Source organism: Microcaecilia unicolor, chromosome 3 (genome assembly GCF_901765095.1).
Source record: "Microcaecilia unicolor chromosome 3, aMicUni1.1, whole genome shotgun sequence".
Lineage (NCBI taxonomy): Eukaryota > Metazoa > Chordata > Amphibia > Gymnophiona > Siphonopidae > Microcaecilia > Microcaecilia unicolor.
This window is the reverse complement of record NC_044033.1, coordinates 423,056,864-423,073,453: the sequence shown is the minus strand read 5'-3', so window position 1 is coordinate 423,073,453 and position 16,590 is coordinate 423,056,864. Positions and strand designations below refer to the sequence as shown.

Below are 16,590 nucleotides of genomic sequence, written 5' to 3'. Positions count from 1 at the left end.
TTGGATGCCCAGTCTCCCAAGGTCCTCTTGTAATTTTTCACAATCCTTTTGTGATTTAACAACTCTGAATAACTTTGTGGTGGCAGCAAATTTAATTACCTCACTAGTTACTTCCACCTCTAGACTATTATAAATATGTTAAAAAGCAACAGTCCCAGCACAGACCCTTGGAGAACCCTGCTATCTACCCTTTTCCATTGAGAATACTGATCATGTAACCCTACTCTCCGTTTTCTATTTTTTAATCAGGTTTTAATCCACAATAGTACACTACCTCCTATCCCATGACTCTCCAATTTCTTCTAGAGTCTTCCATGAGGTACTTTAGGGTGCTACGGAGCCCAGTTCTTACAAAAAATTTTGATAAGAGATTCACCAAAGAATAGTTTGAAAGTAGGGATGCAGACAAATTTGATCAGCCTCTGATATTTGCAATTTGAATGATAACTGGATCTGAGTAAGATTTGATGATGATGTCAGTGTATGATACCCTGAAAAAAGTGCATTAGATAAATATAGAGGCACCAGTACACACAGCGACTGTAAATCGAAGTTTAGATTTTTGTCCATGGTATACTAAAGCATTGAAGACCTTGAGAAGAGTTACATAAGGCTAAACATGTATGGCGACATATGAGAGATATTGATGATTGTATATGATTGGTGGAATACATACCTGTATGTAATGAAGAGCATAATAGGTATTATTGCACAAAAACCAGAACTGCAATTAACAGAACAAAGGAGTTGTTTTCCCTTAGAAACACTTGTGTAAAGGGAATGGTAGAAATGAAAAGTATGACGGTCCAGAAGCGGAAGAGTTTGTGCAGTTTATGATTAATAAATTTGAAATGTTAAAGCAAACATTATGGGGAGGACTTGAGCCAAATATTGACTGTTAGTAATTATTGGAATCAATTTCATCTGATATGTCATAATTGCTTATATTATTCAAAATTTCAGACCTACAAAGTCAGTGATTGATCCTGTGTTCATCCGCAGATATTAGACCATAGCAGAACTGATAGCTTCATCCTTGACCTTCATTGTTAATACATCTTTGGATTCTGGAGTCTTCCCTGCTGCTTTAAAAGTAGCAACTGTGAAGCTCTTGTAATTACAGACCAATTCCAATATTGCCAATGGTAAGAAAAGGTAGTTTTACAGCAGCTAAGAATTTATCGATAATGTACAAGAATTAACCCCACTTCAATATGGATTTAGAAAAGCTCACAGTGTGGAAACTTTGTTGATTTCAACTGCAGATGAATTATGGAGGGGACAAGATAAGAGAATTTATTGTCTTTGTTTCACTTGATGTTTCTTCTGCGTTTAACACTGTTGTTACGTCTGTGGCTGTGACCACCCTCAGACTTACCCTGTTTCTGGGAGTCAGTGGCTGTGCTGGCTTCTGCTTGTCTCTGTGTCTGTCTTAGTTTCTCTCTGGCTCTGTGTGCTGATTGCCCTACTGAACCTCACCTGTGTGGGCTATACCTTTTCCAAGATGGCTGCCGCCGACTCCTCTATGCCAGTATCCAAGATGGCTCCCAATGGGCTGACTTCTCTGTGTGTCAAGCCTCTGTTTGGATGCAAGGTGATTGCTGCAGCTGTGCCTCTGGTGTGGAAAGGCTTTATTAATCACTTAGAGACTACAGCCCTGGCCTTTGCATTTCATTTAGGGCCCTGGTGTATAGAGTGCTCTGTACACTGTTTCAGTGTTTGCTCTGTGTGAGTGTCTTTGTTTAGACTAGCCAGCTTAGGCACCGTGTGGCTTGTTAGCCTGTGTATAGCTTTGCTAGTGCTCTGGGTTTGTTTAGACTAGCCAGCTTAGGCACCGTGTGGCTTGTTAGCCTGTGTATAGCTTTGCTAGTGCTCTGTGTTTGTTTCCAGTGCATGACTTGTTAGCTTGGGCACAGCTTTGTTGTTAGCTGGTGTATAGCTTTCAAGTCTCCTGAGTGTGCTCTGTGTATGTTTCTTGTGTATGACTGGTTTGCCTGGGTATAGCGTTTCTATTAGCCTAGGTACAGTTTACTAGTCATTGTGTTTAAACCTGCTGACTGCCAGAACCCGGACAGTCCCTGCCTGTCGGCCTTGCCTGCGCCTAGGTGCCAGGGGGCACTCCTGGATCTTCATTCCTGCTGTTCCTGCTTGCAAGTTCCAGTTCCGGGTTTTCCTGTAAGTCCTACTGGCTGCCAGAACCTGAGGGCTCAACCCTCGGGGGAAAGGTGGTCAAGCGTAGGTGAAGCCTAGGTTCAGTGTGTTCCAGTCCAGCGGGTTTCACTCCTGTATGTTCCAGTCCTGTGGGGCCCTCCAGTGTGTTCCAGTCCAGCGGGCTCCACTCCAGTGCGTACCCGTCCGGTGCATTCCAGTTCCGTATATTCCGGTGTAGAACTCCAGTCCGGGGTTCCGGTCCAGTTTTGTCTCATCTCTACCTTGGAGGTGATCTTGCCTGCCACTGCCGCTCCACGGTAGTGGCCCATGGGCTCACGAACCCAGTGCTCCCGGGGAAGAAGCCTGACAGTATGCCAAGGTCCTCGAGCACGCGACAGAATGCAAAGGCCATGAGCCCGGCAAGAACCCCCACCCAGCTGACCCATCTGGGGTCCAGCTCCATCATTGTTCTTGATCCTTCTATGACTCTTCGTCAGTATCATGGGAAACTGTTGTCTCATCCTGTTTTGAAGAAGACCCCTGAAGCGGCAGCTGAGAGAAAACGTGTCCGGTGGCTTGGAATCACTGAAAGCCCAGTTTCAGATATGGACCCTTTCATCACGCTCTCAGAGTATCGCCGCAGCCTTGTCCTGAATCCAGCTTTGTGGGATACTCCGGAAGCTGTCGCTGAGAGAAGACGTCTTGGGAATTCCACGCTCTGGGCCCAGCAGGGGTCCAGTCCCATTCAAGCAGAGCGTCCAGACAAGCCTCTGAATCCAGTCCGAGCAGCGCGTTCAGCCAAGCTTCAGAGTCCAGTCCGAGGGACGCTGCTGACCGAGCCTCCGATGCCAGTTCAAGGGGCGCTTCCACTGAAGCCTCGGAGCCTAGTCCAAGGGAAGCTCCTAACCGAGTCGCCGACTCCAGTTCAAGTGGCGCTTCCACTCAAGCCTCTGAGTCCAGTCCGAGGGATGCTCCTGACCGAGCCTCCGAGTCCAGTCCAGAGGGCTCTTCGAACCGAGCCTCCTATCCCAGTTCAGGTGGCGCTTCCATTCGAGTCTCTGAGGCCAGTCCGAGGGAAGCTTTCGACCGAGTCTACACCGAATGATGAGTTCACGATGAGTGCTGAGTCTGCACCGAGTGCAGAGTTCAGCCGAGATGCCGAATCAGAATCGAGTTGCAGTTCCAGTCAAGATGCTGAGTCTGGATCGAGTTGTAGTTCCAGTCAAGATGCTGAGTCTGGATCGAGTTGCAGTTCCAGTCAAGATGCTGAGTCTGGATCGAGTTGCGGTTCCAGTCAAGATGCTGAGTCTGGATCGAGTTGCGGTTCCAGTCAAGATGCTGAGTCTGGATCGAGTTGGTGTTCCAAGCAAGATGCTGAGTCTGGATCGAGTTGGTGTTCCAGTCAAGATGCTGAGTCTGGACCGAGTTGCAGTTCCAGGCAAGATGCTGAGTCTGGATCGAGTTGGTGTTCCAGTCAAGATGCTGAGTCTGGATCGAGTTGCAGTTCCAGTCAAGATGCTGAGTCTGGATCGAGTTGGAGTTCCAGTCAAGATGCTGAGTCTGGATCGAGTTGCAGTTCCAGTCAAGATGCTGAGTCTGGATCGAGTTGGAGTTCCAGGCAAGATGCTGAGTCTGGATCGAGTTGGAGTTCCAGTCAAGAGGCTGAGTCTGGATCGAGTTGCGGTTCCAGTCAAGATGCTGAGTCTGGACCGAGTTGCAGTTCCAGGCAAGATGCTGAGTCTGGATCGAGTTGGAGTTCCAGGCAAGATGCTGAGTCTGGATCGAGTTGGAGTTCCAGGCAAGATGCTGAGTCTGGATCGAGTTGCAGCTCCAGTCAAGATGCTGAGTCTGGATCGGGTTGCAGTTCCAGTCAAGATGCTGAGTCTGGATCGAGTTGGAGTTCCAGTCAAGATGCTGAGTCTGGATCGAGTTGGAGTTCCAGGCAAGATGCTGAGTCTGGATCGAGTTGCAGCTCCAGTCAAGATGCTGAGTCTGGATCGAGTTGCAGCTCCAGTCAAGATGCTGAGTCTGGATCGAGTTGGAGTTCCAGTCAAGATGCTGAGTCTGGATCGAGTTGGAGTTCCAGGCAAGATGCTGAGTCTGGATCGAGTTGCAGCTCCAGTCAAGATGCTGAGTCTGGATCGAGTTGCAGCTCCAGTCAAGATGCTGAGTCTGGATCGGGTTGCAGTTCCAGTCAAGATGCTGAGTCTGGATCGGGTTGCAGTTCCAGTCAAGATGCTGAGTCTGGATCGAGTTGCAGTTCCAGTCAAGATGCTGAGTCTGGATCGAGTTGGAGTTCCAGTCAAGATGCTGAGTCTGGATCGGGTTGCAGTTCCAGGCAAGATGCTGAGTCTGGATCGAGTTGGAGTTCCAGTCAAGATGCTGAGTCTGGATCGAGTTGCAGTTCCAGTTACAATCAAGGGGTTGATTCCAGTCCGGGTCCAAATCCCAGCTCAGTTTTGGATGCCAACCCAGGTTCCAGTTCCAGATCTGCTTCTGTTCAGACTTCTAGTTCCTGTCAAGACTGGGATGCCACTTCGGGCACCAGCCCGGCTTCTGATGTCAGCTGGGGTAGTGGCTTCAGCCTTGCTCTTGCCATTACACGGAATTGCCAAGAGGTCCAGGACATTGTGGGTTCCCTCTGGGAAGGGTTACTTTTGAATTTTGTTCCTCTTGATGCATCCATGTTCCTGAGGTTGCCCCGTGGTGATTCGAAGGAGCCTCCTGGTCACAGGTTCTACTTTTGTCTGCCAGTTTTGAACTTCCTTGTGACTTCCAGTCCAGTGATCTATGTCTGGCTTTTGAGACCCATCAGGAGGTTTCACCATAGTTACCCCTGGACACCTGAACTCCTCAGGGAGACCGAGAGGGGGGTCTTGAGGAGGGGGTACTGTTACATCTGTGGCTGTGACCACCCTCAGACTTACCCTGTTTCTGGGAGTCAGTGGCTGTGCTGGCTTCTGCTTGTCTCTGTGTCTGTCTCTGTCTTAGTTTCTCTCTGGCTCTGTGTGCTGATTGCCCTACTGAACCTCACCTGTGTGGGCTATGCCTTTTCCAAGATGGCTGCCGCCGACTCCTCTATGCCAGTATCCAAGATGGCTCCCACTGGGCTGACTTCTCTGTGTGTCAAGCCTCTGTTTGGATGCAAGGTGATTGCTGCAGCTGTGCCTCTGGTGTGGAAAGGCTTTATTAATCACTTAGAGACTACAGCCCTGGCCTTTGCATTTCATTTAGGGCCCTGGTGTATAGAGTGCTCTGTACACTGTTTCAGTGTTTGCTCTGTGTGAGTGTCTTTGTTTAGACTAGCCAGCTTAGGCACCGTGTGGCTTGTTAGCCTGTGTATAGCTTTGCTAGTGCTCTGGGTTTGTTTAGACTAGCCAGCTTAGGCACCGTGTGGCTTGTTAGCCTGTGTATAGCTTTGCTAGTGCTCTGTGTTTGTTTCCAGTGCATGACTTGTTAGCTTGGGCACAGCTTAGTTGTTAGCTGGTGTATAGCTTTCAAGTCTCCTGAGTGTGCTCTGTGTATGTTTCTTCTGTATGACTGGTTTGCCTGGGTATAGCGTTTCTATTAGCCTAGGTACAGTTTACTAGTCATTGTGTTTAAACCTGCTGACTGCCAGAACCCAGACAGTCCCTGCCTGTCGGCCTTGCCTGCGCCTAGGTGCCAGGGGGCACTCCTGGATCTTCATTCCTGCTGTTCCTGCTTGCAAGTTCCAGTTCCGGGTTTTCCTGTAAGTCCTACCGGCTGCCAGAACCTGAGGGCTCAACCCTCGGGGAAAGGTGGTCAAGCATAGGTGAAGCCTAGGTCCAGTGTGTTCCAGTCCAGCGGGTTTCACTCCTGTATGTTCCAGTCCTGTGGGGCCCTCCAGTGTGTTCCAGTCCAGCGGGCTCCACTCCAGTGCGCACCCGTCCGGTGCATTCCAGTTCCATATATTCCGGTGTAGAACTCCAGTCCGGGGTTCCGGTCCAGTTTTGTCTCATCTCTACCTTGGAGGTGATCTTGCCTGCCACTGCCGCTCCACGGTAGTGGCCCATGGGCTCACGAACCCAGTGCTCCCGGGGAAGAAGCCTGACAGTATGCCAAGGTCCTCGAGCACGCGACAACTGTGAATGTAGAAGTTCTTTCGATAGCGTATATAGGGGGCTGTATATGACTGGTTTCGTTCTTACTTGAGTGCGAACGGATGCAGGTGCAAGTTTGTTTCTTCACTATATTCAATGTCTACAGAAGTGCCACAAGGCTCGACACTGTCAACCTTGTTGTTTAATGTGTATATCTCATCATTAGGGGAAGTGTAATGAATTATAAGTGAGTTATAGAATGTATGCTGATGATGTGCAATTCTTCTTCCCTTAAGATTTGGGGATGATGTTTCTGCGAGGTTGAGAAGTTATATGGACAGTGTGAGCTGGATGCAAAATAATAAATTGCTATTGAATATGATGAAAACTGAAATTGTTAAGATAGGTAATCAAACAAGTACATTGCATGTTCTTTTGATAATGTGGAGGTGCCTGCGAAGCAGCAAATAAAAAGTATATTTAGACTTTGGCCTGGATTTTCGTGCACAGGTAGTACATGTTGTGAGATCATGGTTTTTAAAATTTACTGATGCTAGTGAAACTGAAACCTATGTAGAGTGCTTATGACTTGCGTGTAGTTGTGCAATGGTTTGCTACTGACAAGATGGGACTATTGTAATGTTCTGTATTTGGGAATGGCTAGACATGTCATCAAGCACTTCAAGTAATTCAAAATAAAGTAGCTAGAATGGTTATGGGGGTGGTAAATTTGAACGTATTACCCCTTTATTAAAAGTTGCATTGGCTACCTATGTCATATCAAATCAGATTTACCAGAGTTCATATGAAGCTGCTTCATGGTATTTGAAACAAATACAATTGTGTAGGCCACTGTGGAATTTAAGATCTGATAATGATAAACACTTGGCTGTTCCAAACTTGAGCAAGTTTCATTATGCAGAAACAGCATTTCCTCTGCCTGTGGCAGGTCCGCTTAAACTGCCTGGTTATATACTACTTTTCAGCAATTAAAAAAATTATTGAAGATGCATCTGTTTTTGCAAGCCTTTGACAATATCTAATAGTTGAGGCATGGCATGATGCGGATTTATCAGACTTTTTTTTTTAGTCTGTTACATCTTTAAAGTGAAGCAGTATTTAATTTATTTATTACATTTGTACCCCGCGCCTTCCCACACAATGCAGGCTCAATGCGGCTTACATAGTAATTTGAAATACAAAGTTATATAATAGAAATTTTTTTAACTCTATAAACCACTTAGAATTCTTTTTGAAAATTTTGCAATATACCAAATAACCTGAACATGTGAGGTTAGCATGGGCAGCTTGACATTTACCAAATGTTAATTCACCATCTGGAAAGGGAAACATCAGTGGTTATTACTACTTTCTCCCAGCTTTCGCAATTTTCTCTAATGCAATATGCACATAAAACAGCGGAACAACATTCCTCCAGCAAACTGTTGCCACAATTTGGGTTTCTGCCTTGTACTTATGACCTGGCTTGGCCACTATTTGGAAAACAAGATACTGGGCTAGACTCTGTATGGCTACTTTTATGTTCTTAAGTACACAGCATCAAATGAGGTGTTGACTGCACCTTGCAGCTAATGCAGTTACCACGCATTAACTGATACCACTGCAGATGGCACAGATAATTTATCATCATCTCAAAAGGAGGTGATAAGCGCCATCTATGCTGCCAATGCAATTGTGGCAAACATTTTTCCTCTGCAGTAATTGATGGGAAGATGCTAGAACCCCCCCCCCCCCCCCCAGTATTTAACAAAGAGGCTTTGCAGTTACCATATGGTAATTTACGCAATTTCCATGCAATAACTGCAAAACATTACCACACTTTACTAAAGGTTCATTATGATAAAACAACAAACAGCCACAACTTTCCTATGAAAAACTGCTGTCATAGTAACATAGTAACATAGTAGCTGACGGCAGGAAAAGACCTGCATGGTCCATCCAGTCTGCCCAACAAGATAAACTCATATGTGTATATCTTACCTTGATTTGTACCTGCCTTATTCAGGGCACAGACCGTACAAGTCTGCCCAGCAGTATTTCCCGCCTCCCATCACTGGCTCCGGCACAGACCGTATAAGTCTGCCCTCCACTATCCTCGCCTCCCAACCACCAACCTCTCTTCCCCCACCTGCTCCGCCACCCAATTTTGGCTAAGCTTCTGAGGATCCATTCCTACTACACAGGATTCCTTTATGCATATCCCATGCATGTTTGAATTCCGTTACCGTTTTCATCTCCACCACCTCCCGCGGGAGGGCATTCCAAGCATCCACCGCCCTTTCCGTGAAAAAATACTTCCTGACATCTTTTTTGAGTCTGCCCCCCTTCAATCTCATTTCATGTCCTCTCGTTCTACCGCCTTCCCATCTCCGGAAAAGATTTGTTTGCGGATTAATACCTTTCAAGTATTTGAACGTCTGTATCATATCGCCCCTGTTCCTCCTTTCCTCCAGGGTATACATGCTCAGGTCAGCAAGTCTCTGCTCATACGTCTTGGAACGCAAATCCCATACCATTCTTGTAGCTTTTCTTTGCACTGCTTCCATTTTTTTTTAACATCCTTCGCAAGGTACGGCCTCCAAAACTGAACACAATACTCCAGGTGGGGCCTCACCAACGACTTGTACAGGGGCATCAACACTTCCTTTCTTCTGCTGATCACACCTCTCTCTAAACAGCCTAGCAACCTTCTCGCTACGGCCACCGCCTTGTCACACTGTTTCGTTGCATTTCTTCGCATTGAATTTTAATTGCCAAACCTTAGACCATTCTTCTAGCTTCCTCAGATCCTTTTTCATGCTTTCCACTCCCTCCCGGGTGTCCACTCTGTTGCAAATCTTAGTATCATCCGCAAATAGGCAAACTTTGCCTTCTAACACTTCGGCAATGTCACTCACAAATATATTGAACATAATCGGCCCCAGCACAGATCCCTGAGGCACTCCACTACTCACCTTTCCCTCCTCCGAGTGAACTCCATTTACCACCACCCTCTGTCGTCTGTCCGTCAACCAGTTCCTAATCCAATTCACCACTTCGGGACCTATCTTCAGCCCATCTAGTTTATTTAAGAGCCTCCTGTGGGGAACCGTGTCAAAAGCTTTGCTAAAATCTAAGTAGATTACGTCTACAGCACGTCGATGATTCAATTCTCCAGTTACCCAATCAAAGATTTCAATGAGATTCGTTTGGCACGATTTCCCTCTGGTAAAACCATGTTGTCTCGGATCTTGCAACTTATTGGCTTCCAGGAAATTCACTATCCTTTCCTTCAGCATCGCTTCCATTACTTTTCCAATAACCGAAGTGAGGCTTACCGGCCTGTAGTTTCCAGCTTCTTCCCTATCACCACTTTTGTGAAGAGGGACCACCTCCGCCGTTCTCCAATCCCTCGGAACCTCTCCCGTCTCCAAGGATTTATTAAACAAATCTTTAAGAGGACCCGCCAGAACCTCTCTGAGCTCCCTCAATATTCTGGGGTGGATCCCATCCGGTCCCATGGCTTTGTCCACCTTTAGCTTTCCAAGTTGTTGATACACACTCTCTTCCGTGAACGGTGCTCTAGCCATTCCATTCTCAGGTGTACTTTTGCCAGTCCCTCGCGGTCCTTCTCCAGGATTTTCTTCAGTGAAAACAGAACAAAAGTATCTATTTAGCAAATTGGCTTTTTCTTCATCATTATCTACATAGCGGTTCGCTGTATTTAGTCTCACAATTCCCTTTTTAGTCATTTTCCTTTCACTAATATACCTGAAGAAATTTTTGTCGCCCCTCCTTACATTTCTAGCCATTTGTTCTTCCGCTTGCGCCTTCGCCAGTCGTACCTCTCTCTTGGCTTCTTTCAGTTTCATCCGGTATTCCTCCCCGTGTTCCTCTTCTTGAGATTTTCTATATTTCTGGAACGCTAACTCTTTAGCCTTTATTTTCTCAGCCACTTGCTTGGAGAACCACATCAGTTTCCTTTTTCTCTTGCTTTTATTTACTCTCCTTACATAAAGGTCTGTGGCCCTATTTATTACTTCTTTCAGCCTGGACCACTGCCCTTCCACTTCTTGTACGTCCTCCCAGCCCATCATCTCCTTCCTCAGGTATTCCCCCATTTTACTAAAGTTAGCATGCTTGAAATCCAGGACTTTGAGTTTAGAGTGGCCGCCCTCCAGTTCAGCCGTTATATCAAACCAAACCGTTTGATGGTCACTGCTTCCCAGGTGTGCATCCACTTGGACATTTGACACACTATCCCCATTTGTGAGCACCAGATCCAGCGTTGCTCCCTCCCTCGTGGGTTCCGTCACCATTTGTCTGAGCAGAGCACTTTGGAAAGCATCCACAATCTCTCTACTTCTTTCTGATTTGGCAGACGGAACCTTTCAATCTACATCCGGCAGATTGAAATCTCCCATCAACAGAACCTCTTTTTTCTTTCCTAATTTTTGAATATCTGCGATCAGATCTTTATCTAGTTCCTCTAATTGTGTCGGGGGTCTGTAGACAACACCCACGTGGACAGAGGTTCTATCATCTCTTTTTAAGGTGATCCATATCGCTTCTTCTTTTCCCCAGGTTCCTGTCATTTCAGTCGCCATGATATCATTCCTCACATACAGAGCTACTCCTCCACCTTTACGACCCTCTCTATCCTTCCTAAATAGATTATAGCCTGGTATGCTTGCATCCCATTCGTGGGAACCGTTGAGCCACGTCTCTGTGATTGCAACAACATCTAAGTCTGCCTCCAACATCAGGGCTTGAAGGTCATGAACTTTATTGCTTAGACTATGAGCATTTGTGGCCATCACGTTCCATCTATATTTCTTGGTATTTGTTTCAACATTAGTGATTTGGGGGTGTCTTTTCACTTTGGGTACCTTCATGACTTTTTGGGGGTGTCTTTTCACTTTGGGTACCTTCATGTCTTTTTGTTCCAACTTTATTGGTAACTTTCAATCAGAATGAACATTTTTGCTAAACAACTGTCTGGAATTATATTAAACTTTTTCAGTTAAGTTGCATCTTTTCTGTTACTTTTTTTCCCATTTGATTAGAATCTTTTTTTAATTGGAAAGTGAATTTTAAATGGGAATGCACTGCTTATTCATTTGCTGACGTTTGGGCAGGCTGTAATGATTATCTCCATCCTTCTCCTGTGCTGCTTTGGTTTACCTCCACATCTATGAAGCTTATATTCAGCTGCTGAATTGTTTTTTTTTATGCTTAGAGACATAACTGTTGTTTGTGACTCTCAACTTGGTTATCAGAGTGACTGAAAATACCAGCAAGGGTTTGGAAGCTATTATAAAGTGAGCTGCAAATAATTACAGTATATAAAGCTAAATCTTGAGAAGAGTTAAGTTTTGATGGTCTGTAGACCTAAGCTACAGGCCTGATGCCCCCAGTTTATCATGAATAGGACCACCAACTAGGACAGTTTGAGGATCATAATTTGGGGGTATATCTTAACTTGGCATTGGCTGTACATTCACCAAATTTCTTCTTATCGGAACTACTCTTAGAAAGGACAGCAAAATATCAGATCTCTAAATGTTATTCAATCTGACTTGATCACTTCCTGATGATTGTCCTTTGGCAAAATTAGATATTATTTAAACAATAGAAAACTTGAACTGCCCAGGGGAAGGCTAAACGTTCAGCCATTTAACCCTCAAAAGGGCTTCTATCACAGGTTTCTATACAATCCAGAAAAAAGGGATAGTAGAAAACAACTCATCACAGAGAAAACACTACTACTAAAAAACCCGCCATTGATAATGGTAAGCAAACTGCTGACTAAATAATTTCCCGCTGGATCCAAAATTTTTTAAACAGGCTTATAAAGAATCTATCACAATAAAACAAGCTCTGAACTACTGTGCACATCATCAAAAACAAGCATCACATATCTGAATGAAAAAAAAAATTGGGCTTTCAAATGCCCCTTTGTTTTGCTGCATCAGAAGGAAAAAAGAACTTGCCCATAAACAGCAAAGAGAAACAAAGGGGACACTGGGGAATTTATCACTGGGGAATTTATAACTGTGGTTCAGCAACTGGAGTTATCAATTTGTCTGTTTGATAGGGTGGGACATACCCTTAACATTTAATGTTGTAATGTTTAATTTAGTCATAACAGGAGTTTATAAAAATGGTACTGCAACACGAAGTAGACGTAAGTCTTGATAACATCCCATGTAATAAGACATTAGCAACAAAAAAAATCATATAAGGTTGGGTAAACAACTCTTACATTCTTATGTTCATTTGTATCCCTAAAAATTATAGCTCTTCTTTGAAGTTTTTAACTGAGAGATAGCTTAGTGATTAGAACAGTGGGCTAAGAACCAGGATAACCACAGTGACACTTCTTGTGGCCCTGGCAAGATCACAACCCTCTGCTGTCTCAGGTACCGATTATAAGCCCCATGGGGACAAGAAAATATCTACTATACCTGAATGTAATTCATCATGAAGTATTACTTAACAGGAATGAGTTAAACCCAAAACAATAGTGTATTACCCTAAAAGGTCTGGTTTCTTTAGAATGCTGGCCACAATGGACCTTTGGTCTGACTCAATATGGTACTTCTTATACAGTGGTGGAAATAAGTATTTGATCCCTTGCTGATTTGTAAGTTTGCCCACTGACAAAGACATGAGCAGCCCATAATTGAAGGGTAGGTTATTGGTAACAGTGAGAGATAGCACATCACAAATTAAATCCGGAAATCACATTGTGGAAAGTATATGAATTTATTTGCATTCTGCAGAGGGAAATAAGTATTTGATCCCCCACCAACCAGTAAGAGATCTGGTCCCTACAGACCAGGTAGATGCTCCAAATCAACTCGTTACCTGCATGACAGACAGCTGTCGGCAATGGTCACCTGTATGAAAGACACCTGTCCACAGACTCAGTGAATCAGTCAGACTCTAACCTCTACAAAATGGCCAAGAGCAAGGAGCTGTCTAAGGATGTCAGGGACAAGATCATACACCTGCACAAGGCTGGAATGGGCTACAAAACCATCAGTAAGACGCTGGGCGAGAAGGAGACAACTGTTGGTGCCATAGTAAGAAAATGGAAGAAGTACAAAATGACTGTCAATCGACAAAGATCTGGGGCTCCACGCAAAATCTCACCTCGTGGGGTATCCTTGATCATGAGGAAGGTTAGAAATCAGCCTACAACTACAAGGGGGGAACTTGTCAATGATCTCAAGGCAGCTGGGACCACTGTCACCACGAAAACCATTGGTAACACATTACGACATAACGGATTGCAATCCTGCAGTGCCCGCAAGGTCCCCCTGCTCCGGAAGGCACATGTGACGGCCCGTCTGAAGTTTGCCAGTGAACACCTGGATGATGCCGAGAGTGATTGGGAGAAGGTGCTGTGGTCAGATGAGACAAAAATTGAGCTCTTTGGCATGAACTCAACTCGCCGTGTTTGGAGGAAGAGAAATGCTGCCTATGACCCAAAGAACACCGTCCCCACTGTCAAGCATGGAGGTGGAAATGTTATGTTTTGGGGGTGTTTCTCTGCTAAGGGCACAGGACTACTTCACCGCATCAATGGGAGAATGGATGGGGCCATGTACCGTACAATTCTGAGTGACAACCTCCTTCCCTCCGCCAGGGCCTTAAAAATGGGTCGTGGCTGGGTCTTCCAGCACGACAATGACCCAAAACATACAGCCAAGGCAACAAAGGAGTGGCTCAGGAAGAAGCACATTAGGGTCATGGAGTGGCCTAGCCAGTCACCAGACCTTAATCCCATTGAAAACTTATGGAGGGAGCTGAAGCTGCGAGTTGCCAAGCGACAGCCCAGAACTCTTAATGATTTAGAGATGATCTGCAAAGAGGAGTGGACCAAAATTCCTCCTGACATGTGTGCAAACCTCATCATCAACTACAGAAGACGTCTGACCGCTGTGCTTGCCAACAAGGGTTTTGCCACCAAGTATTAGGTCTTGTTTGCCAGAGGGATTAAATACTTATTTCCCTCTGCAGAATGCAAATAAATTCATATACTTCCACAATGTGATTTTCCGGATTTAATTTGTGATGTGCTATCTCTCACTGTTACCAATAACCTACCCTTCAATTATGGGCTGCTCATGTCTTTGTCAGTGGGCAAACTTACAAAATCAGCAAGGGATCAAATACTTATTTCCACCACTGTACGTTTAACTGCTCACACAGTACCATTAAAAACTGCTCAGTGTGCAAGTGCTATACTTTTACTATCACCTTTATACAGAATCACTAAAGCAGCATTCATAAAAGCTGAATAAAAAATATTGGGAGAATAAGAAAATTAAACAGGCATAAAGAAGTAATGGGACATAGTTTAGTTTACTATACTGACAAGTTAAAAGAAAAAATGACAATTGTATAATAATCACTATTACTTATTTCTGTATTACTTTGAGACGTATGCAGCACTGTACAGTCTCATGTTTCTATGTGAAAAATGTTGTTCCTGCTTCAGAGAAAGCCACATAGAATATGCAAAAAAACCTTCTTGCATACTTCCCCCCCACTCTACTAATTTTGATGTCTATGATGTACTAAATTTGTGAATATCTGGGTGAAAAATACTACAATGTAAGAGATTTAAATCAGCCTTACTTAAATATCACCAACTAATGCTACCTATTCCACCAGTTAGTTATTTGTACCTACTTAAAAACAATGACTGTAGGGTGAAAAGAAAACAAGCCTAACAGTAGTAGTCTCTAGAAATGCAAGATCAACTACCTGGCTGGGTTTACCAGCCATTTATTATAACTGCCCAGAAATTACCTAGCAGTTTTAATAGAAAACACAAGTAGGTTAACTGAAATAAATGGTACCATGTAAACATCAAACTCATCCAGACATCTGAAAGGAGACTCAGCGATGGACCACAGGGAAAGGACGAAACAAACAGTTGAGAAAGAGCGTTCACCTCCAGATAAGGACCTCATATCGTTCAGAGCAGCCTTGTTTCCCTCTCCAGGCTGGACCTTGAATAAGGCAAAGGAGATTAATCACATACTATTAAAATTCAAAACATCAGGTAAAAATAGAATCTTTTATTTCTAAAATGAAGATGCTTCAGAGAATACAAAACAAGCAATATCTATTCAAAAACCCAGCAGGCTGATTAATGTTAATGATGAGGGTGGAGATTGCTATGTAGATGACTTCAAATGAGACTACAATCTACCAATGAAAAATTGGTAACAACTGCAGTGCACAGAGAATCAGCCAACAACTGATGTGCTGTGCTGCATGATTCAGTTAGCAAAGGAACACCAAATAACATTTGGGTCAGTGTTTCAACATTCTGATTTTCTTTAAAAATAAAGAAATTGTGATAAATGTATAGAACAATGCTTGATAATATACAATCTAAATGATCAAAACACACCTAGCTTTTTTTTTTTTTTGACAAACATGTTTTTTGGAAAAACCATACCTAACCCTGCTAGAAGGAAGTAAACACAACAAAGAATATATTGTTTGTTAAGACTGTAATGACATCTTGTGGCAGTTTTTCTAAGCTGCAGCACATTGAGAAACATTTCATATTTTTATGTACACCATTAAAGAGGGGTGTTTTTTTTAATGTAAGGACCATAATGTTATGAATAATTCCTGAGTTTGGCATCTATCCCCAGACAATGAGGTTAGGTTCCATCCACATCTCTCTTGGCGGAGAGATTAAAAACCCCCCAGAATGACATATGTTACTGGAATTTTGCAAAGAAATCATTTGAAGTATTCATTATTACATTGCTGGGTTGAGGGTTTTATTTTATTTTGAATAAATCTACTCCAATGCACAGATGTTAAACTATGACGTAGGACATCTGAGTTTGGGTCTCCCATATACTATGGCTAATGGGGGTGCGGCTTCTTCAAAGTAATACATTATACAGATGGGAGAAAATATACAGAGGACATTCTTTAAAAGCTTCCATGGATGCTTTCATGTTTTTACTGAGCATGTGCGGCCATTATAAAAGTTATTTGGCAGAACAATGTTCACAATCTTGGCCTGGAAGCACACCTAACCAATCAGGTTTTCCAAGGTTACAGTCACAGATGTGGGATGTAACAGAATGACAAGTTTTGGCAAGGACCTCAAATCTGACGGCAAATAAAGCAGACTTAACAGTAATTAAATTGATCAGGAGAGCCCGTTCGTTCTTTGTTCCTACGTAGCTACATAACCCATTCTGAGCCAGAATTGAAATCCATCACTTAATCCATAAACTTCAATTAAGACAATTTTTCAGATTGTAGAGAATGACCTTTATTTGTCTATAGTCAAACCAAAGATATGCCATATATCACCCAACACTAAAAACTC

General features: G+C 43.9%; 1 protein-coding gene across 1 annotated transcript in view; it reads right to left on the bottom strand.

The window, feature by feature from the left end:
* The window catches only part of SMC6 (structural maintenance of chromosomes 6), a 413,908-nt gene that overhangs the window by 26,978 nt on the left and 370,340 nt on the right, over window positions 1-16,590 (bottom strand). The window contains 1 exon segment of the mRNA XM_030198844.1: window positions 15,086-15,238. Coding sequence (XP_030054704.1) covers window positions 15,086-15,238 — 153 coding nt within the window.